The sequence below is a fragment of the Lycium barbarum genome, chromosome 10 (assembly GCF_019175385.1).
Source record: "Lycium barbarum isolate Lr01 chromosome 10, ASM1917538v2, whole genome shotgun sequence".
Lineage (NCBI taxonomy): Eukaryota > Viridiplantae > Streptophyta > Magnoliopsida > Solanales > Solanaceae > Lycium > Lycium barbarum.
In genome coordinates, this window is record NC_083346.1 from 11,998,341 (window position 1) to 12,016,971 (window position 18,631).

Consider the following 18,631-nt stretch of genomic DNA (forward strand, 5'->3'; position numbering starts at 1 on the left):
TTGAAATCATTCAAAATATTTTAAAAGTTGTGGAGCCACTAACAATTTCTTGAAGTTTCCAACTCAACAATTAATAATAAGGGTAAAAATATGTATGAAATGATAAATTATCTCTTGATTTTCTAAACTGGACAAATAAAAATGGACATCTAGTTTTAGTATACAAGACAAGTTTAACTGGACGGAGGAAATATTTTTTATACCATTAGATTAAAATGATACGGTCACCCAAAAAACACGGTGATAACTTACTATAGCCTGTCAGTTTATAAGTTAATTGTTTAAAATTTCTTTACACAATCATACACCTGAAAAGTATGGTAATAACCTACTATAGCCGGTTAGTTTATAAGCTAATCGTTTAAAATTTCTTTACACTATCATACACTTAAAAAGTAGGGTGATAACCTGCTATAACCGGTTAGTTTATAAGCTGATCGTTTAAAATTTCTTTGCGTTGTCGTACACATGAAAAATACGGTGATGACTTACTATAGCCAGTTACTTTATAAGCTGACCATTTAAAATTTCTTTACACTATTGTACCGGTGTATGTAACATAAATCCATTCATAAATCTAGAGGTGTTTATTGCATGGCACAGTCCAAACATAAATCGTCATATGGTTGTGGGGACAAAAATTGGGTTTGTCACATGAATATTGAAATATCATGTTATAGCCTCAGCAGTCTCCCGTGTTCAAGCCTTGCGCAAGCATGTTTGTGTCTGCACCACAAGAGGCATCCATTTTTTTTTCTCTCACTGAAAGAATGTGTTTCTTGGCTTTATTCTTTAACAAACTCATTACAAAGCAAAATCCACGTGCAGTCGTGTTTCACTCTAAGATTAGTCTAAAGGTGTGTTTGGCATGGTTCAATTATCTTATGTTTGGTTGATTAAGATGTTTTCAAAAATATTTTCCCTAAGACAAGCTTTTTAAAAATGAGAAAAATAACTTCTGAAAATAGGAAAAACGAGTTCCATAAATATTGTTTCACACAGTTGTTTTCTCCCCAACCCCACCCAGAGGCGGAGTGAGGATTTCAACTTTATAGGTTAAGAGTTTGGAACAACAACTTCAAGTGTTAATAATTGTGTTCTAAATTTAATATTTGTACATATTTAATGAACTTCTTAACATAAATACATTTTTTGAGCAAAATTCGAAGCTTCTAGCTCCACCCCTCACCCCACCCCAACCCCTACTCCTACCTCCACACCAACAGTGTTTGCCTAAATAATAAACCAGAAATATGAAAACAACTTATTTTCCAAGAAAATATATTCCTCGTACCAAACACACCCCAACTCTTTTTCACTTTTAAAGCAAAATCTAGCGTCTTCTTCGTAGGAGGAAAAATAGGGTCGCTTTCTCTTTTCCTCACTTGATGGTTAAAGTGCACTTTGACCTGTGCTTTTGTATGAGGATAAAGAATTGGGGACTTTGCTGATCAAGTAATGAATACTTCTTCCTAGTGAACTGTGCTATTCTCGTGTGACTCACGTGTTTATCAATTAGTGCGTACCAAGTTTACATGCATATTCCTATATAAACATATGCTTTTTTTTTTTTCCTTCAAACAAAGTCCAGAAAGATATATCCACTCTAAAGGTACTGATCCTCTAAGTTCCTACTAACACAAGATTTTTTTTTTTTTTCCTGTTTCTACTTGCTTAACTCAAACTTCAGTCTACCAGCTGCTTGCTCCTTGGTTTTTTTTGATCTTCTAAGAATTGATGTCTTTACTAAAGTATGATGAAATAAAATGGACCAATTGTTACATTCAGTTCTGTCAGTGGGAGTTTGTTTGCTTATTAGACTCTTGATTACTAATTACTTCAGAAAATAAAAACAATATTTCTGTTAACACAAAGCCCGGATATATCAGTTTATATTCATTACAGCATATGCCTCCATTCATGCGCAATATATATAGAAGACAGTTTTCTATATTATTTGCTCTGCCTTGTTTTTCTGTATGAGGTATCCTAATCTGGTTTTTTCACTTTTGTCAAGATATCCTTCAGTGCAAAGCAAGCAGTACATCAATGGAAAGAGAGAATTCAGAGCTGTACCTGCGCAACTGTCAGATTATGCGGGAGAATGAGAGGTTGCGGAGGAAAGCTCAGCGTCTCAATCATGAGAATCAAGCTTTGTTATCAGAGCTAAGACGGAAGTTAGCAGCTAGAAATGCCAAGCGGAAACCTGAATTTGAAATTGATATGGGTTCGAATTCTGTCACCGATCAAATTGAAGCCAGCAAACACCAGGCACTGGATTGAAAATAATAGCTGTTTCTATCACTTCCTCCAGGCACTTTGTGCAGTTCAAAATTATGAGACTTTTCAACTTGGGTTTTACCAATGTCATAGCAATTACCAGGCAATGTGCCGTCTGAAACTATTTATTGTTGCATTTGCTCCAAAATAATGTACTAGTTTAGTAATCAAATCAAAGTGCTTAGCTAAAAGGTCTACTACCAACTGTACCCCCAAGAGAAAAATAAGAAGAATTATGCTATAAGGGGCTGTGAACTAAAAAGCTAGGTCTCTACTTCCCCAAGTATCAATCCACATTCAACTTTCTGTCTATGCTTGAGAATGTCTGGTAAAATGCCTTGAAGTGCTTGTATGCAATATCTATATCTTCCTTTCCACATATCTCTCTCACGCTGCAATTGCAGAAAAACAAAGTGAAATTTATGGAAAACTGATGACCAACTTAGCGAAGCAGGTGACCAACTAAACAAGGAAAAAGATATAAATTAACGGAGTCAGATACTGTAGCGTCCCTCAAGCTACCTGTAACCATTTCATCATATCAAAACTACCAGAGCCAATTACAGCATCAAAAATTCATAAGTTTATCATCTAGCTGTCTGGCATTTATTTCACACAGAGAAACTTTTTTAGTCTGGAAGAGTACAAAATGCACATTTTTGTAGAAGGTGTGCAAAGGCACCTGGATGTTGAACATCTTATCTCTACTTGCACTGAAGGACAAGCATTGCAGCTTGATAATATAGATCATTCTACCGAATATGGACTCAAGCAAAATTCTACATTCGGATGATGCATGACAAAACTTTAAGTAAACTAGTTATAGACTGCCGCCTCTATTGCATTTCGGGTAAATACAATTTGATTAGAACTAAAAGTAAGGAAAGAATTGTCTGCTTTTGGAAGTCTGTCAGTAGTTCTTTTTCCTTTTTTTTGGTGACGAAACTAAAAGTAAATAATTTTTTTTTTTTGGCTTTCAGAAGTTCGTTCGTAGTATGTTTTGCCTAATGGAAACTAGTGACTGGTGTCTAACCAATTTTCAAATAAGTGGAAAAACTTCTTGGAAATCACCGTGTAGCACAACATTGAATGGAGATACTAAATAACAAGGTACCTGTGCATGGATAACTGAGCGATACCACAATCAACAGTACGGACTCCAACTCCTGAAGCAAGTATTGGACCTATAGTTGATCCACATCCCATATCATTTCGCACCACAAAGTCCTGTAAGGAGTTAAAGAGCTCGTTGCTTTATACAAGTTTATATGCTTGGATCGTAAAAATTTAATAGAATTCATACACAAGATTTATCAATGAGGCTGCAGTACATGTGGAGTTCTCTCTAATTTCATTGATATAAACTCCAACATATCAATTTTCTTTTTGACATATACCGAGCATACAATTCCTTGTCACATACTTATTCGAAACCTCTTCCTGTTTGGATTTAGTTAATTTACAAACTGAACTGGGTACATCAGAAGAGTATTATAGCTAAGATTGTGCCTAGCCTGTCTTCTTGCAAAAGATCTAGAGAAAATACTTAATAAAGGACTAAACAACAAGGTCTTTTTCATGATATCCTCTCTTGACTGAATTCAACAAAATGGAAGTGGCTCTGTTTTATTTGATGCAATGCCTTTATTTGGCCTCTAGACATCTAGCCCTCTTATGTGCTCTTCTTCCTTGTGAATAAACTTGCGTTCATATTGAAAAGAAATCACATAGTTATAGGACAGACGTTAACTTGGTCTCACATTGTCATGGGGAATCCTACTCTCCTTATGCAATAAGAGGGAGAGATATGAGTAGCTATGCTTCCAAGCATATACAGACGAGGTGAGGGGACAGACAGACAGACACATAAATGGCTAGAAATCTCTTTAACTTTTGAAGATAATAAAAGTGTATAATACCTTACGCCTGGAAAAGAAGGTTCTTCTCCCAAAAGACCATCAGAGAAAACCTAAGCAGCTAACATGAATAGTTTGAGTAATGCACTATGGAGTATTTAGTGCAACTTATAGTTTGATGCACCAATCAATACCTTTGAAGCATTAATACATAAGATTAATGCCTAATAGAAGTTACAAATTGACTCCTGAATAATGGAAAGAAGGGGATTCAAGGAATAGGTCCAGTCATGGCTTCCGTTCCCTCTTCCTATTTCCTTGATGGTTTCCGGTTCGGTTATGCTAAAGCACTTGGAAGTTGAAAATCACCTGTGTCGGAAGGCTGAGGAGTCTTGCAACTTCTTTAAAAAGAAAAGATGTAACTCCACTCGTAGCATAACGCTGATTTGCATTATGCTTGATTACAAGCCCCTTCTGTAATTCTGGACGATGGTGCTCCTCATGCTTATCAACAAAATTAGGGTGAACTCCATGAGCCATATCAGCAGACACTGTTGTTTGAATGAGATACTCGACAATAAGTATCACATGATATGTAAAGGAGAAAATGATGTAATTTGACAAGAATGCTGGAAACTGATTTTTCCTCCTCCTGTATGTTATGACATCAAAAGTATTTCCATGTTAGACCCCACAAATTCTGGTAGAAAATAGGGAGAACGATGTCCTACTTGGTTGGTTTGTATCACACCTGCAACCACACTTGCCTTTCTATGAAGGAACAATTTTTGGGGAACTCTTTTTGGACCTTATTACATATACATGGACTGGGAAAAACTCCATCATTAAGCAAAGGCTGTAAGATTTCTCAATAAATTAATGAATGGATTGCACTCGTCAAGAGAAAGCCTCAATACAGACACTTAGTGAGTCCATAGTGCATATAGTGTATACAAGTTAACATAAACTCAAATAATGAATTTATTAGTTTTACTTCGAAAGACAATTACTCACACACATTTGCATGTAATCAGATTATAAGTTCAACAAATGAAACTGAGCAGGCGTAAGTTTACAGGGCCCATATTGAATTTACTGCCTTTTGAAAGAATCATGCAAAGCAACAACCTTCCCATTATGCTGTCTCATGTTGAGCTGGGTCAATTGCATTACTGCTGCAGGAGACGAGGAATAATTGTCCACATAGGAAGGACTTGAGAGTATGGAGTAGTCCATTCATATTCAAAGACATATCTAAAGGCCACAGACATATCAAGAAAAAGTACCAAGAAATGAGTGGCGAAACGCGCGGGCAAAATCAGATTCTCCAGCAGATTGATGACTTAGACAGTCAGTTATCCGTCTCATTGCCTCAAACATAGTTGGTGCACCAGCTCCTTGGTATGAATCTGAACCAACCTAAAGTCCTGGTGGAGTTAGCCCTAATGCTTAAGTAAATGGGAAACTGAAACAAGGAATATCAATTCAGACAGCTGATTCGAAGTTCAAGTTCAAGCCAAATTGACTGATCGCCTAAGAAATTTCTACCAAGTAAGAGAATGAGCAACTTATTTGGTGTTCATTTTCTTGTTTTTAGGTGGAAAACCGTAAAAACAACTAAGAAAGAGAATTAGAATAGTTGAAAATAGCTTATAAAGAGGATTTGGAATATTGCTAACTGATGTTTATTGCTTTTGTGCTCACTTGGAATATTTGACAAACATGACAAAATCTATCTACATCAGACAAGTGCTTTCAGGACAAAAGTTTGGTCTTGGATAAGCAAAATACTTCTTAGCTGGGAACATTCTTAAACTTAGAAATTGAACAAGAACTGATCAGATGTTCCTCAAAATCTAACTCTCGTCTAAGAGAGTATCTGTAGATTAAGGAAGAAAAAGATTAAGGTTATCACTGCAAGAACTTTCAGACTGAGCCTACTACTTACCTCTTCGTTATCAAAAAGAGCGACCATCCGAATTGCATTCTCATTTGATAAATCTTCGGGCAAAGCACATGAATCAACCAGAGCTCTCAAACCACAGAAGCTCGATGCAAGATTATCCAGTCTTCCAGAAAATATGAACTCATTATTTGCACCTCCAAGGCAGCTAGGTTGGGTATCACAAAGATTTAACTCAACATTAACTATGTCATCAATTTTGCAGCTGAGCTCATCTGACAAGATCTGCGATCACAGGAAAACATCAATGTTCATATCCAGCAATCCAGAATATTCCTCATCCCTCATTCTCTTGTGTAAATCATGTACCCCCTCCGTCCCAAAAAGATTGTCATGATTCGGATTACTAGGGTCAAACTAGCTAATGTCCGGTCTGAACTCGGACATAAATCTTTAATTTTTTTGAAATACAAATTAAATATTTAGAAACTACATAAAAAGTACTATAAGTCACAATAGTTAACAATCCAAATATTTAGAAAGTATTTGAAACAATTATGGTCAAAGAAAATATCCTTCGGCTGTCCAAATAGTAACTATGACAATCTTTTTGGGACAGAGGGAGTAACAAATTCTATATGTTGGAAAATCAGATGGAAGAACAGAAAAGCAGTACACTCATTATAATGCCAAATGAGGTGGATAACAAATCAGTGCTGCTACCACCAAAGCGAGCAAACCAATATAAACAAGGCAGTCCGATAAACATGCATGTGACAATAATAGCAACGTCATCTAACGAGAATAAAAAATCAATAGAGGTTCCAGCTTCTCCGTCGGATAAAGTATGGTCACTAGACATTTAAATGAGTTTGTTTTTGGAGACTACTAGCAGCTAAAGCTCTGTGTTTCCAGTTGGTTATCCTTGAAATGGAGGATGTTTTGGTCCCCGAAAGCTTGAGCCTATAAATAAGCTCACAGACAGAATTTTTCCTTAGAAGCAGATAAAGAACCAGCTTTGGGAAAAACTGTTTGACATGTAGACATTTTTGCACAAAAGAACCTTCAACCTCTGACGTTCAGCCACCCATCTTGACCATTTGTTTGCTAGATCATTTTAACCTTCTCAACACGGTGTCTCTTATATGCTGACCAATACTACAGCTTTTCAAAACAAATCTTGATTGGAAGCAACATCGAAAGAGAGGGTTAAATCATTCACTGTCTTTGACCAGGGTACTCGTAGCGGAGTTAACGCTAAGCTGGAGAGTTGGAGACATACTCTGGAGTCTAAAGGATTTAGGCTGAGTAGGACCAAGACAGAGTACTTGGAGTGTAAGTTCAGTGAAGCACCTCAGGAGGTTGGCTTGGAAGTGAGACTTGGTACCCAGGCCATCCAGAAGAAAAGTAGTTTCAAGTACCTTGGGTCTATTCTGCAAAGCTGCGGGGAGATTGACGATGATGTCACACATCGTATTGGGGCAGGGTGGATGAAATGGAGGCTTGCTTCTGGAGTGCTATGTGACAAGAAGGTGCCACCAAAACTTAAAGGCAAGTTCTACAAAGTGGTGGTTAGACCGGCTATGTTGTATGGGGCGGAGTGTTTGGCCGGTTAAGATCTCTCACGTTCAAAAGATGAAAGTTGCCGAGATGAGAATGTTAAGATGGATGTGTAGCCACACCAGGAGTGACAGGATTAGGAATGAGCATATTTGGGATAAGGTGGGGGTGGCCTCGGTGGAAGATAAGATGCGAGAAGCGAGATTGAGATGGTTTGGGCATGTGAAGAGGAGAGACACAGATGCCCCAGTGCGGAGGTGTGAGAGGTTGGCCATGGATGATTTCAGACGAGGTAGGGGTAGACCGAAGAAGTATTGGGGAGAGGTAATTAGACACGACATGGCGCAGCTACAGCTTACCGAGGACATGACCTTAGATAGGAGGGTTTGGAGGACCCAAATTAGGGTAGAAGGCTAATAGATAGTCTCGTTTTCCGTTCTTATTAGTAGTCGCATTATCGCAATATAATTTCTTCTGCTCAGATTTCTGCTATTATCTGTTATTTCCTGTGCTTTGATTATCCTATGTTATCTGTGTCGCTTGCATTATTTCATTTCATATCGCTTTGATTCTCTTAACCTTATCTGACTTCTTTTTATGCTTTTATTGAGCCGAGGGTCTTTCGGAAACAGCCGTCCTACCTTGGTAGGAGTAAGGTCTGCGTACACTCTACCCTCCCCAGACCCCACGATGTGAGATTTCACTGGGTTGTTGTTGTTGTTGTTGTCGTCTTTGACCAGGGTATGAAATAATGAGGAACCCAACAGTTAGTCTACATACGAAGATTAATATGATCAGGTAAGTCCAGGGCGAAATGCGTAAAGGAGATTCTCTTTTAAGTTGTCAATCAAAATTTTCTTCACATATCTATGGATTGACCAGGCAACCTAGAAACTTTCCTGGACTATAAGCAAGTTTTCATGTAAATAATATAACCAACTACCTGCAGAAGGAGTGGATGATGAAAATCTTTTGAAGAAGACACATTATTTTTCTCTGTGGAATCAGCAGTTGCATTCTCTGTCTTTGTTGCCAGTAGTGGAATAAGCTGAGTCTCAAGGTTTGGCTTAAATCCATCCTGATTCACCGTTCTACATGCCAAGTAAAAATGGATAGGGCAAAGGAGATATCAGCAAAGCCTTCAAGCAAACAAAAACTACAGAAAACTGCTTGATTGCTGTTTACATTGTGGTGACAGAAATTAAAGATCGTTGACAGTCACTGATAATTGACCAGTTCGTAAAAACCCAAATCAAAAGAGCTCCTCCATCAAGGTTACCCTTTATTATTGATGTTCCTCACAATCTAAGGAAGAGAAGTAACCTAAAAAGGAAGCAATGCTGAACAATATCCCAATACTTTAACAAAAAAAAGCAATGTATATACAGTATAAATGTAATGCGACTAAAACAAGATTCCTTTTCAACTAGTCAAATCTGATGAAACAAGAAGGCAGAAATGAGAGCGCAAAAAGGAAAAAGTTTCGTTGTATTATGTGTTTACAAGTGTTAGAAAGACAATTCAGAAGCTAGCTTAAACATTGCAATAAATGGGACCAAAACTGAAAAAAAAAAAAAAAGGGGGGGGGGGGGGGGGGGGTGAATTTTAGACAGTTTTGGACTTACATACTTTTAAAAACAAAAAGAGGAAAAAGCAGTTGGCTTCTATTCGGAGAAAAAATTCCAAGATATTGTGCCACAGGTGATAAAGAAATTTGGACGTATATCAAGCACGACTGGAACTGATGTACCAGTTACAGAGGTGTGTTTTTAAGAGCACAGATCTTCACTAGCTGCTTTGCACAAAAAAGATAGCATAACAAACCTAACAACAACCTAATCCAAAAAAAAAAAAAAAACAGACAGGCTATAAACAAATTAATTCTCGCTGGATGAGATGTTAGTTAGACCATGTCCCATGGGAAGGAGGAGGAAAACATGTCTGCGTGTTGAGAGAAATAATTGAGCTTTCTAGGACAGGGAGATGTACTTCAGTCTCGCATGCAACTATTAACACTAAGATCATGGTAGATATTCAAAGACTGGCCTCGAAAGTCTTTGTAAGAAGTTTTATTGATAAAGAGAAGCAGAGATCACATGCTATGGGATCCCACAACTTAAGTAGGTTTTAGCTTTCAATTAAACTATTCAGTATATCCACAAGATTTCAGATTTAAGTGTGCTTAAGAGAATTGCTATTTGTCTTGGACCAGTTAACCTTATTTAATGTGAAATTTAGATCAAGTACAAGCGCAGGTCATTTCTGGGAGAAAGCTATCTAAATTTGCAGGAATATTCCCATTCATATTCTAAACACATATCGAAACATTAATGGACCAATTTGAACATAATGCAATCATCGTTTTTCCCATTTCAAATTCCTCTAGTCATAGGAAAAAAAGGATGATGCTACAAATAAGAGAATTTGTGTGATGACCCGCCATGTCATCACACCACCTAGGTGCCACTTGGAACTATTTTTGCTATGCAGGAAGCTTATGTGGATGCTTACATGGAAAGGAGGCTAGCATTTGTGGAAACATTCTAGAGCCATGGAGAGCTTCCTTGGAAAGTCTCTAGATTCTTATGAAAATATCTAGGAAGACTTTCTTGGAAGACCCTACAATTCCATGGATTTGCATGGAAAGTCCTTGAAATACTCTAGTTGTGTAGAGATTTCTAGAATAGGGGTTTATTTGCAAATATGTAGGGACTTATATAATAATTATTATTTGCATATTCGTCCCTAGATGAGTAGTATAAATAGGAGGGTCATTCATTTGTAAACCATCAAGCAAAAATCACAAGTTCTCTCTAATACAAAAAGCTTCCTTCTAGCAAATTTCTCTTGTCTTTCCTAATTCTATTCCCTTGGCGATCTTGAGTGTAGTAATCTAGGCTGACTTGGCATAGCAAGATCGTGAGCAAGTTGTGCAAGAACGTGAGCAAGTTGTCAAGTGCCGCACGTGCGCTTAATTGAAGACTAAGGACGTGACAATTTGACCCAAAACTTGGGGATGCAGGAGTTATCAGCTCCAGTATCTTATTGTGTTTGTTCTCTACGATTGATGTGCAGTCTCACAGCAATAACTTAATTGGTCGATAATATCAAGAAATAAGGGTTCTGTTTTTCAAGAATGTAACAGCCCTCTCACCCAAACAAAGAACAGGAAAATTATGAGAAAAAAAGAAACTTCAGCGGAAGGCAACAGACCGATTAAGATGAATAGCCAATGTAGGCACTCGCAAAAGAGGTCTCGTTATTTTCACAAGCCTGTGCAGAAAGGAACCATCATCAGCTCTTAGAATAACCCTCCCAGCTACACTCAAATCCCGATCAAACCAAGTGTGCCATAACCCACCACCATATGTTTGCACATTGACCATAAGATAGCCAGATTTGGTTGATGCAGACTTTGGCTTTAGTTTTAAACATGGGCTATCCGTGTGAGCAGCAATCACGTGAAAGCCATTGCCAATAGAATACCTGCAAAGCTAATTCATGTCTCTGATTAAACAACATAAGAATGTAATTCCAAAGGAGGGAATGAAATGGTTGAAAGACTTCAAAACTAGTTCCTAGTGCTGAATCTCAAATTGAATGAGAGTGATAATGTTTAGAGAAGTGCCCCCTGATCTATAACTGGTATTGCAGAACATTCCATTCTTAGTTTGGCTTCTACAGGCTCATATATGTAAGGAGCATTGCATGACTAATTAACAACTGTAATGTAACCTTTAAGAGGTATGTAGTGTTTGTGTTTGCTCACTTCTTTCCAATGGCAAATGCAACCAAAGAGGACATGTTCCGTGTAAAGAAATAGCGCCCACCAGGCTGCAGATCCCATTTCTCATTTTCTTTCAGCAGATGAAATCCAGCGGCAATTAGTTGCCTTTTTGCATCAGCTATTATAAAGAAGAAAGAACACGTTAAAATAGTGTGCAGGTGAAAGCAGAAGTCTGAATTGACTGCAATAAACCATAAATTCGAGAACTCTATTTAAGAGATATGTACACTCTCCATCCACACCTGAACACGGGAGTGCAGCTTTCACACCAAGACAAAGGTCATGCAGCTCAGTGATCAGAATAACTTTTTCTTTTTATCAAGTAAATAAGAAATTGGCAGTTTAAAAAGCGCTCAGATTAACATATACTCTTGGCTGAAGAATAATCACCCCACTCGACAAATACTAATATTTGAGAAGCATCTCTGAAATGAGGAAAGCTCACCCAATTTCATTAGAAACAATCATGCAAAACAAAATGGTAAACACTACATTTATCCTAAATATCCTATCAACTTATGCAGCAAACCATATGCTTTATTAATAATATTGTCTTTAAAATGACATCATGGTGACTACAAAGGCACAACTCAAACCTTTTTTTATAACCTTGGTGTCCGGACCAGCTTACGCGCACCTTGGATAATTTTTCTTTTTTGATAACCGTGATGTCCAGGCCAGCTTGCGCGCACCTCGACTAATTCCACGGGATACCTGCCACCTCCCCCAGCAACAGGTACCAGGTAATTCTGTCCACCAAGGCTAGAACAAATGGGAAGAAATCACCTAGTTTGTCTCTGCTGGGATTTGAACCTGAGACCTCATGGTGCTCAACTCACTTCATTGACCACTAGGCCACACACTTGGGTGGTCACATAATTCTACGATACTTGCTATCTACCATCATCACAGGTACCAAGTAACTCCATTCACCAAAACATGGACGAATGAGAAGAAGTTACCTCAGTGTTATGCCTCTGCTGGGATTTGAACTTGAGACCTCATGGTTCTAACTCACTTCATTGACCACTAGGGCACACCCTTGGGTGCCAGCTGAAACCCTTTAAAGACGCTAAAAGAAAAAAATAAGATATGACATTTCTAAACTATCAAACTTGTACAGTAGACACACCACTCAAGTCATCAATCGTCATTACCAAACCGGTTTGTCTCCAACATTTCTTACTCTTTCTGACCCAATCATCTTAGCTCTGCTGTCTATCCTATTATAACACGTATCTGATAAAAACTAGTCCAAATACAAACTCAAAACCTCTTGGAAATTCAAAAACTGTGATGTGAATTGTGAATCCAGGTCCTTAAAATGGCAGCGGTGCTGTGCATCAACGATGCATGGTTTAATTTTATACACTTGCTTGACCATGTCACCTTGCTATGTCAGTGGTCACAAAAATAATGAGATATATGGCTACATGCACAGCATATTGGAGACTAAACTTTATGCACTTCAACAGCTTGATAAATCAAATAATATTGAATAGCATAAATATTGTGAAGCAAATAATAACCAGATAACCAAAGGAAAGGTTTTAACCATAATTAAACAACTGATAGTTTAGAAAGTAACAAATTTCATAGATAATCTTGTAAACCAATAAATGTTATACAGGAATTGACTAGCACATATTACTTATAACTAAGTTCTGTGAAGGCAAGCTGACATAGATAGATCATAGAAAATGCACCAACATAGAAAGCAGAAATAAGATGAAGTTGAAGAGTCAAAACTGCAATAGATCTGAAAGGGGGTTGCCCGTCAGGGCAGTCATAAGATTAGACCAATTAGGAAGAGCGACTAAAGCTACTCCAAACATTTGGAGAAGAAAGGTTTAAGACATGGTAAATCTATTGGTATATTTTTGGTCGTTTGGTTCACATGCTAGTTGAGGGAAGGAATTACATGGAGATTATTTATGCGGAAAAAAATAATGAAGGGACTGTTATACAGTGAATAATATTGTAGGGACTGTTATTCACTGACTAATAATATTGCAGAAAAAATTATGTAGGGAATACCTAGTTGAAGGGCATTTTGGTCTTTAAACACTTTTATCTCAGTATTACCAATACATGTATTTTTATTCCACGTTCTATCTCGCATAAAATAGTACACGAATTCCCGCATGACAACCAAATGTTGGTTGCATTAATTGTGCAGAGATTTTATTTTCTTTTACAACTAACTAAATGTTGCATGAATCATGCAGGGAATATATTTTCTAATCCCTCCAACCAAACATCGTATTATTTTATGCTTAACTAATCCAACCAAACAAAACCCCTAAATTTTTAGAATAGGAAAATAAACAGTATGCACAATTGCTTAATTTAGTTAGAGGAAAGAATTAGGAAAATTAATTAAGTCATTAGTCCTTACAGCATTTTCCAATAAGACAAATTGAGACCAAGAACTCAAGAGACATGTGATGCTACAAAAACACTTTGTCAGATAGTAACGCAGCTGCTCGATCATGTCACCTGATCCATGCCCTGGTACTAATTCACTTCTCTCACAATGTTTATTCAGTTCTGCCGTTTGCTGTGAGGTATTTTTGTCGTAAATCCAGTTAGTAAAGGGAAGACCATATAAAAATCTAGGAGACTGCTCCCTTGTCCTTATTCTCGTGAGCGTAAAAGGAGAGGAAAAGAGAAGATTCATATGGACTACTAGCAATCTAGCACTGCTTAAGGAACAGAAAGCTCACCTATTAATACTTTGTATATTGTATATACTATATATGCATGTATTTATCATGATGTCCTGTTCTTCTCCCACATTTCTATCACTCTTGATAAATTATCTTTGCTAGCTAAGATTTGTCTCCTTTCTATATGATGCACCTTATGAAACAAAATCAGCATAGTGCAATAGCAGTTATTGCATCTATTTCTTTTAACGATAAGTGGGCTAGTTCGATTAGGGAAAAGACAAAAGACAAATGAAAGGACTCTGATTATTACATCAAAGTGCAGCATACAAGTATGTCTAAGCAGTCACGGAACCCTATAGAAACTAACAAAACAACTACACATTCTGTTAAATGACCTTACTGTCCTGAGATCATTTAACAAAATCCTTTTTAACTCTCAATTAAGGTATTTTTCTCGAGTATTGTTTCTTTCTTCACGTCATTTTACCTTTCATTTTCATTGACACCCCCAGACCAAGTTGTAAGTGTGGAGTCCCCTTACCCACATTTAGACAAAGAACCCCTCTTTTGTCAATAGACTCTCTCTTCAATCAGTTCCTTATGCTTCAACAATTGGTTATCCATATATTGATTTGGCAACACACCTTTTTCCTTAGATCGTATTCGGAAGCTACATCCTTTCATAGGGTGATTCTCTCTATTAAAGTCATCAATATTGGGATCATAACAATCAGCTGAGTGTGTAAGAACCCTTCCCTCATAGTTCAAGTGCGATTCAACTGGCTGAACTTCCAATTTTGTCATGGGATATATATTTAATAAAATAGTGATTCCTCTTCAATTTAACATGATTGTGCATTGCCTCACCACGAAGCATACCATCTTGGAGGTGGTTGAGATTGAACTGGTGTCAAAATTTGCATAGCCAAAGTTGCTCAATACTAGCTTTACCAATCATTAGAGATAACTACTACTTACTTTGACCTATGTTAATACCTTTCTCTATAATTACCAAGTTTTGTGATTGACAAAGTCATTATATGTACAATTCGCCCGAAAGTGTGTCTGCATTAGCTTTCCAAAAAAGGTGCCTATTGCCCGTAATCACTATTCTAAAATTAGTCATCAGTAGACCTACTCATCCACCTTTACATATTGGCGTAAAGATCTATTATTGTCACACAATCTGAAAAAAGTCTCATTTAAGAAAAAAACCTTAATTGTGCTTATCTCACTCCATCTTTGCAAACTCTTGACACCACAAGAAAGCATTTCCAGTTTAAGGCAATATTGTCAAACTTCATGCTTTGTTTTGAGCTCTACTTTTGTGTGATGTCAGATGTGCATGAATTTTGGTACCTTTTTTTTTTTTTTTTTTTTTTGATCAAGTAGAAATGAATTTTGATTCATAAAAATGCACAAAAAGGAAAGCACAATCGAACCTCAAGTCCAAACCAATATAGTGTTATCCTTACCACTTTCCCTTAGTAAGCAACATATATAGTACTCTTTTCTTAGTTACATTATAAAACAAGCTCCATTTTTCTCATTCACGTGTTTTGCTATTTGGTCCAAACGAAATAGAAAGTGAACATCCATCTCAACAATTACCACTTAAAAAACTGCATTCACAGGCTAAAGAACAACATAGCACCTTAATATAAACACAAAAGAACAACAAATTGCATCTTCATAAATATACCTGTAGCATGAAACTGAGTCCATGATTCATTCAAATAGTCCAACAGGTCACCAACAATTGATGTATTCGATTCAGAACTTTCAAGGCTCTGCATTCCAATTAAGAAATTGTCAACAACATTTAAAAAAAATAAAAATAAAAATAAAAACTGCTACTATTTTTTGATGACTATATATTAGGAAATACTCCCTCTGTCCCAATTTGTTTGCCACCTTGCTGTTTAAAGAGTTGATAACATTCTTTTTCTAATAGTGCTATCAACTACTACATGATTTTTCAAACATTTCCAAAATATTTTCTGCTAGTATTACAGCACTTTCTATGTTACAAACATGTACTTTTAGTTCAAAAAAATTATTAATCGTATCTGAATGCACACCAGATTTAGATGAACTGATCTCACACACCAAAATTAAATGATTTAACTCTGAATTACTAACTCTCTTACTATGAATCATGCCATTTTTACTTATTAAGTAATTGATAATCGAGTTCAGACTAATAGCCTGTTTGGCTAAGCTTTAGGGGGCCAAAGTGCTTATTTTATAAAGTGAGGTTTTAGCCAAGCTTTTGGAAGAAAATAAGTATTTTTCCGGAAGTAGAAGAAGTTGTTTTTCAAAAGCTAAAAATAAGTAGTTTTTCTCAAAGCTTTTCTAAAAATTTGGCCAAACAATAATTGTTGCTCAAAAGTGCCTTTTCAAATTATTTGCTCAAAAACAAACTATTTCCCGCCAAAAATACTTTTTTTGAAAAGCACTTCTGGAAAAAACATAAGCTGAATTTAGAAGCTTGGCCAAACAGGTTAAAGAATTTAGGTTAATTGACTCTGTTATCCTGGCTAGTCCGGAATACGTAATTCTTTTTTTGGATGAAGAAAATATCAACTCTGAATTACTAATAACTCTCTTACTATGAATCGTGCCATTTTTATTATTTCCTAAAAGAAGGTACTAAAAACTTGATATTCGAGTATTAAATGATTTAACTCTGAATTACTAACACTCTTAAATCATGCTATATTATTGTTGATTAAGTAATTGATAATCTAAATTCAGATAAAAAAAAAAAAAATTACAAGGTGAATTGACAGTGGTATCCTGGTTAGTCCGAAATACGTCAATTATTTTTGGATGAAGAGAATATTAGTAGTAGTAAGAGCCCGTTTGAATTAGCTTATAAGTTGCTTATAAGCTGTTTTCAGTTTTTTTGAGTGTTTAGCTGACCAACTTAAACACTGTTTTTAGCTTTTTTTTGAGTGTTTAACTGACCAACTTAAAGTCATTTTGTGCTTAAAATAGACTCAAAAAAATAATTAGTCCATTTGACTTAGCTTATCTAAACAGCTTATAAAAATAAGTTAGACTAACCAATTTTATTTTATTTTAGCTTATAAGCTGTCCAAACAGGCTCTCAGTAAAATTAGGAAGAGAAGATTGACCTCGGGAATCGAGTCGGAAGAGGTGGAGCAGAGTGGCGGTGATGCGACGGAGAACTTACGGAAATGAATCCCAAACCGGCAGGGGGGATTGATGTTGTTGTTTTTGACATTGGAGAGAGGAGATTGACGGAATTTTTTTGAGATAAATGAACAAGGTTTGGATAATGGATATGGTTGAAGGATTTGGAATCGAGCTATCGCCGCCATTTTTGTGCTCCAAATTAACTGCACTCAAACCGAACAATCTTTCTTCGCTTTATGCAACGCTTGATTCTACCTATTTGAAGGATTGGGCAAAAAGCGAGTTCAATTTTTTTCTTTCATCATAAAGATAATACTATTATAATATACTACTATTACATAGGAAAAATGGATATTTAGTACTTTATAAGTAATTATTATTTTTTTAGTTTTATGATTTTTTTATTAGAAATTTTTATTTTTTTATGCATAAGAGATCTTAAAAGAAATACATAAGATATTTAAAAAGTTACGTTCTTCTATTCAAATTTTAAAAGGTCTGAAGATCTTATTTTCTCCGAAGTTTCTTCACGAGTATTACGTGCAAACTTTGAGTTTTTAGCTATTCCTTTAAATATAATTTTACGTATCTTTAGTCCCTTAAGTTTGATAAAGTGGAGCACCTTTAGTCCAATCAATAGAATATACTTAAAAACTAATCGTGACTATCAAAAAACACAACAAAATATCGAACAATTTTCGAACTGATCGAAATACGATTGACTTGGTCGGTCTAATCTCAATTTTTTTAACTTTCTTTTTTTACATAAAACTATCTTAGCTCTCTCTTTTTTGCGCCAAATATCGAGAAAATGAAAAATCGATTGAACTCGATCGGTTCTTCAGTCGTTTTATTTAAATAATTTGACAGGAATTTTGATAAAAAACTTATTGAGCTAGATCGGTCTCTCAAAATGATTTTCTTTATTTTTAAATAAACCCTACCGAGCCAATCTGCTATACTAAAAAAATATTTAAATGACTCAGCAAGGTCGATTTTTTATTTTTCAAAATTGAATGTGGTCGGTAAATTTTATTTACAAATTAACAAAAAAAAAAAGGGATCAAATCCATCGAGTCGGTCGTTTTTTCGGCTGTCCGAAAGTGGGTCGATTTTTTAATTGGTTTTTGCTAGTAGTGTTTTTTGGTTGTTGCCGTTAGTTTTAGGCTTATTCTACTAGTTGGACCAAATATGCTCTACTAGCAAACTGAAAGGACTAAGATGCTAAAGATTATATTTTAAGGATCAAAATAAACCTACTCCCATAAAAAATGAACAATTTTGGGACAAAACTCTAAAACTTTCCTAGACTTGTGCCAATCTGCAAAATAATTAAGAGAATTTGTTGAAAGTGATTTTTTTTTCAAGCGGTTTTTGATACTTGCATTATATTCTTAGTTAATCTAGATTT

The 18,631-nt window shown here is 36.1% G+C and overlaps 2 protein-coding genes across 4 annotated transcripts; one reads left to right on the forward strand and one right to left on the reverse strand.

Annotated features, from left to right (window-relative positions):
• Positions 1-1,462: 1,462 nt before the first annotated feature.
• Positions 1,463-2,630, forward strand: LOC132613689 (protein LITTLE ZIPPER 4-like). Its single transcript, XM_060327844.1, has 2 exons — positions 1,463-1,612; positions 2,018-2,630. Exons 1-2 carry the CDS (start codon positions 1,558-1,560, stop codon positions 2,281-2,283), a joined length of 321 nt encoding a protein of 106 aa, XP_060183827.1. The 5' UTR covers positions 1,463-1,557; the 3' UTR covers positions 2,284-2,630.
• Positions 2,334-17,524, reverse strand: LOC132613688 (probable aspartyl aminopeptidase). 3 transcript variants are annotated; one of them, XM_060327841.1, is made up of 10 exons: positions 17,199-17,518; positions 15,761-15,848; positions 11,369-11,504; positions 10,813-11,085; positions 8,543-8,690; positions 6,085-6,324; positions 5,423-5,555; positions 4,506-4,687; positions 3,395-3,507; positions 2,334-2,672 (listed from the first exon to the last, which is right to left on the reverse strand). In XM_060327841.1, exons 1-10 carry the CDS (start codon positions 17,403-17,405, stop codon positions 2,567-2,569), a joined length of 1,626 nt encoding a protein of 541 aa, XP_060183824.1. In that variant the 5' UTR covers positions 17,406-17,518; the 3' UTR covers positions 2,334-2,566. The 3 variants fall into 3 exon arrangements, with proteins under 3 accessions (XP_060183824.1, XP_060183825.1, XP_060183826.1); XM_060327842.1 differs by lacking the exons at positions 2,334-2,672; positions 3,395-3,507 and adding an exon at positions 5,265-5,311 and having other exon boundaries at positions 4,550-4,788; positions 17,199-17,524; XM_060327843.1 differs by lacking the exons at positions 2,334-2,672; positions 3,395-3,507 and adding an exon at positions 5,265-5,311 and having other exon boundaries at positions 4,550-4,687; positions 17,199-17,522.
• Between the last annotated feature and the right edge of the window lie 1,107 nt (positions 17,525-18,631).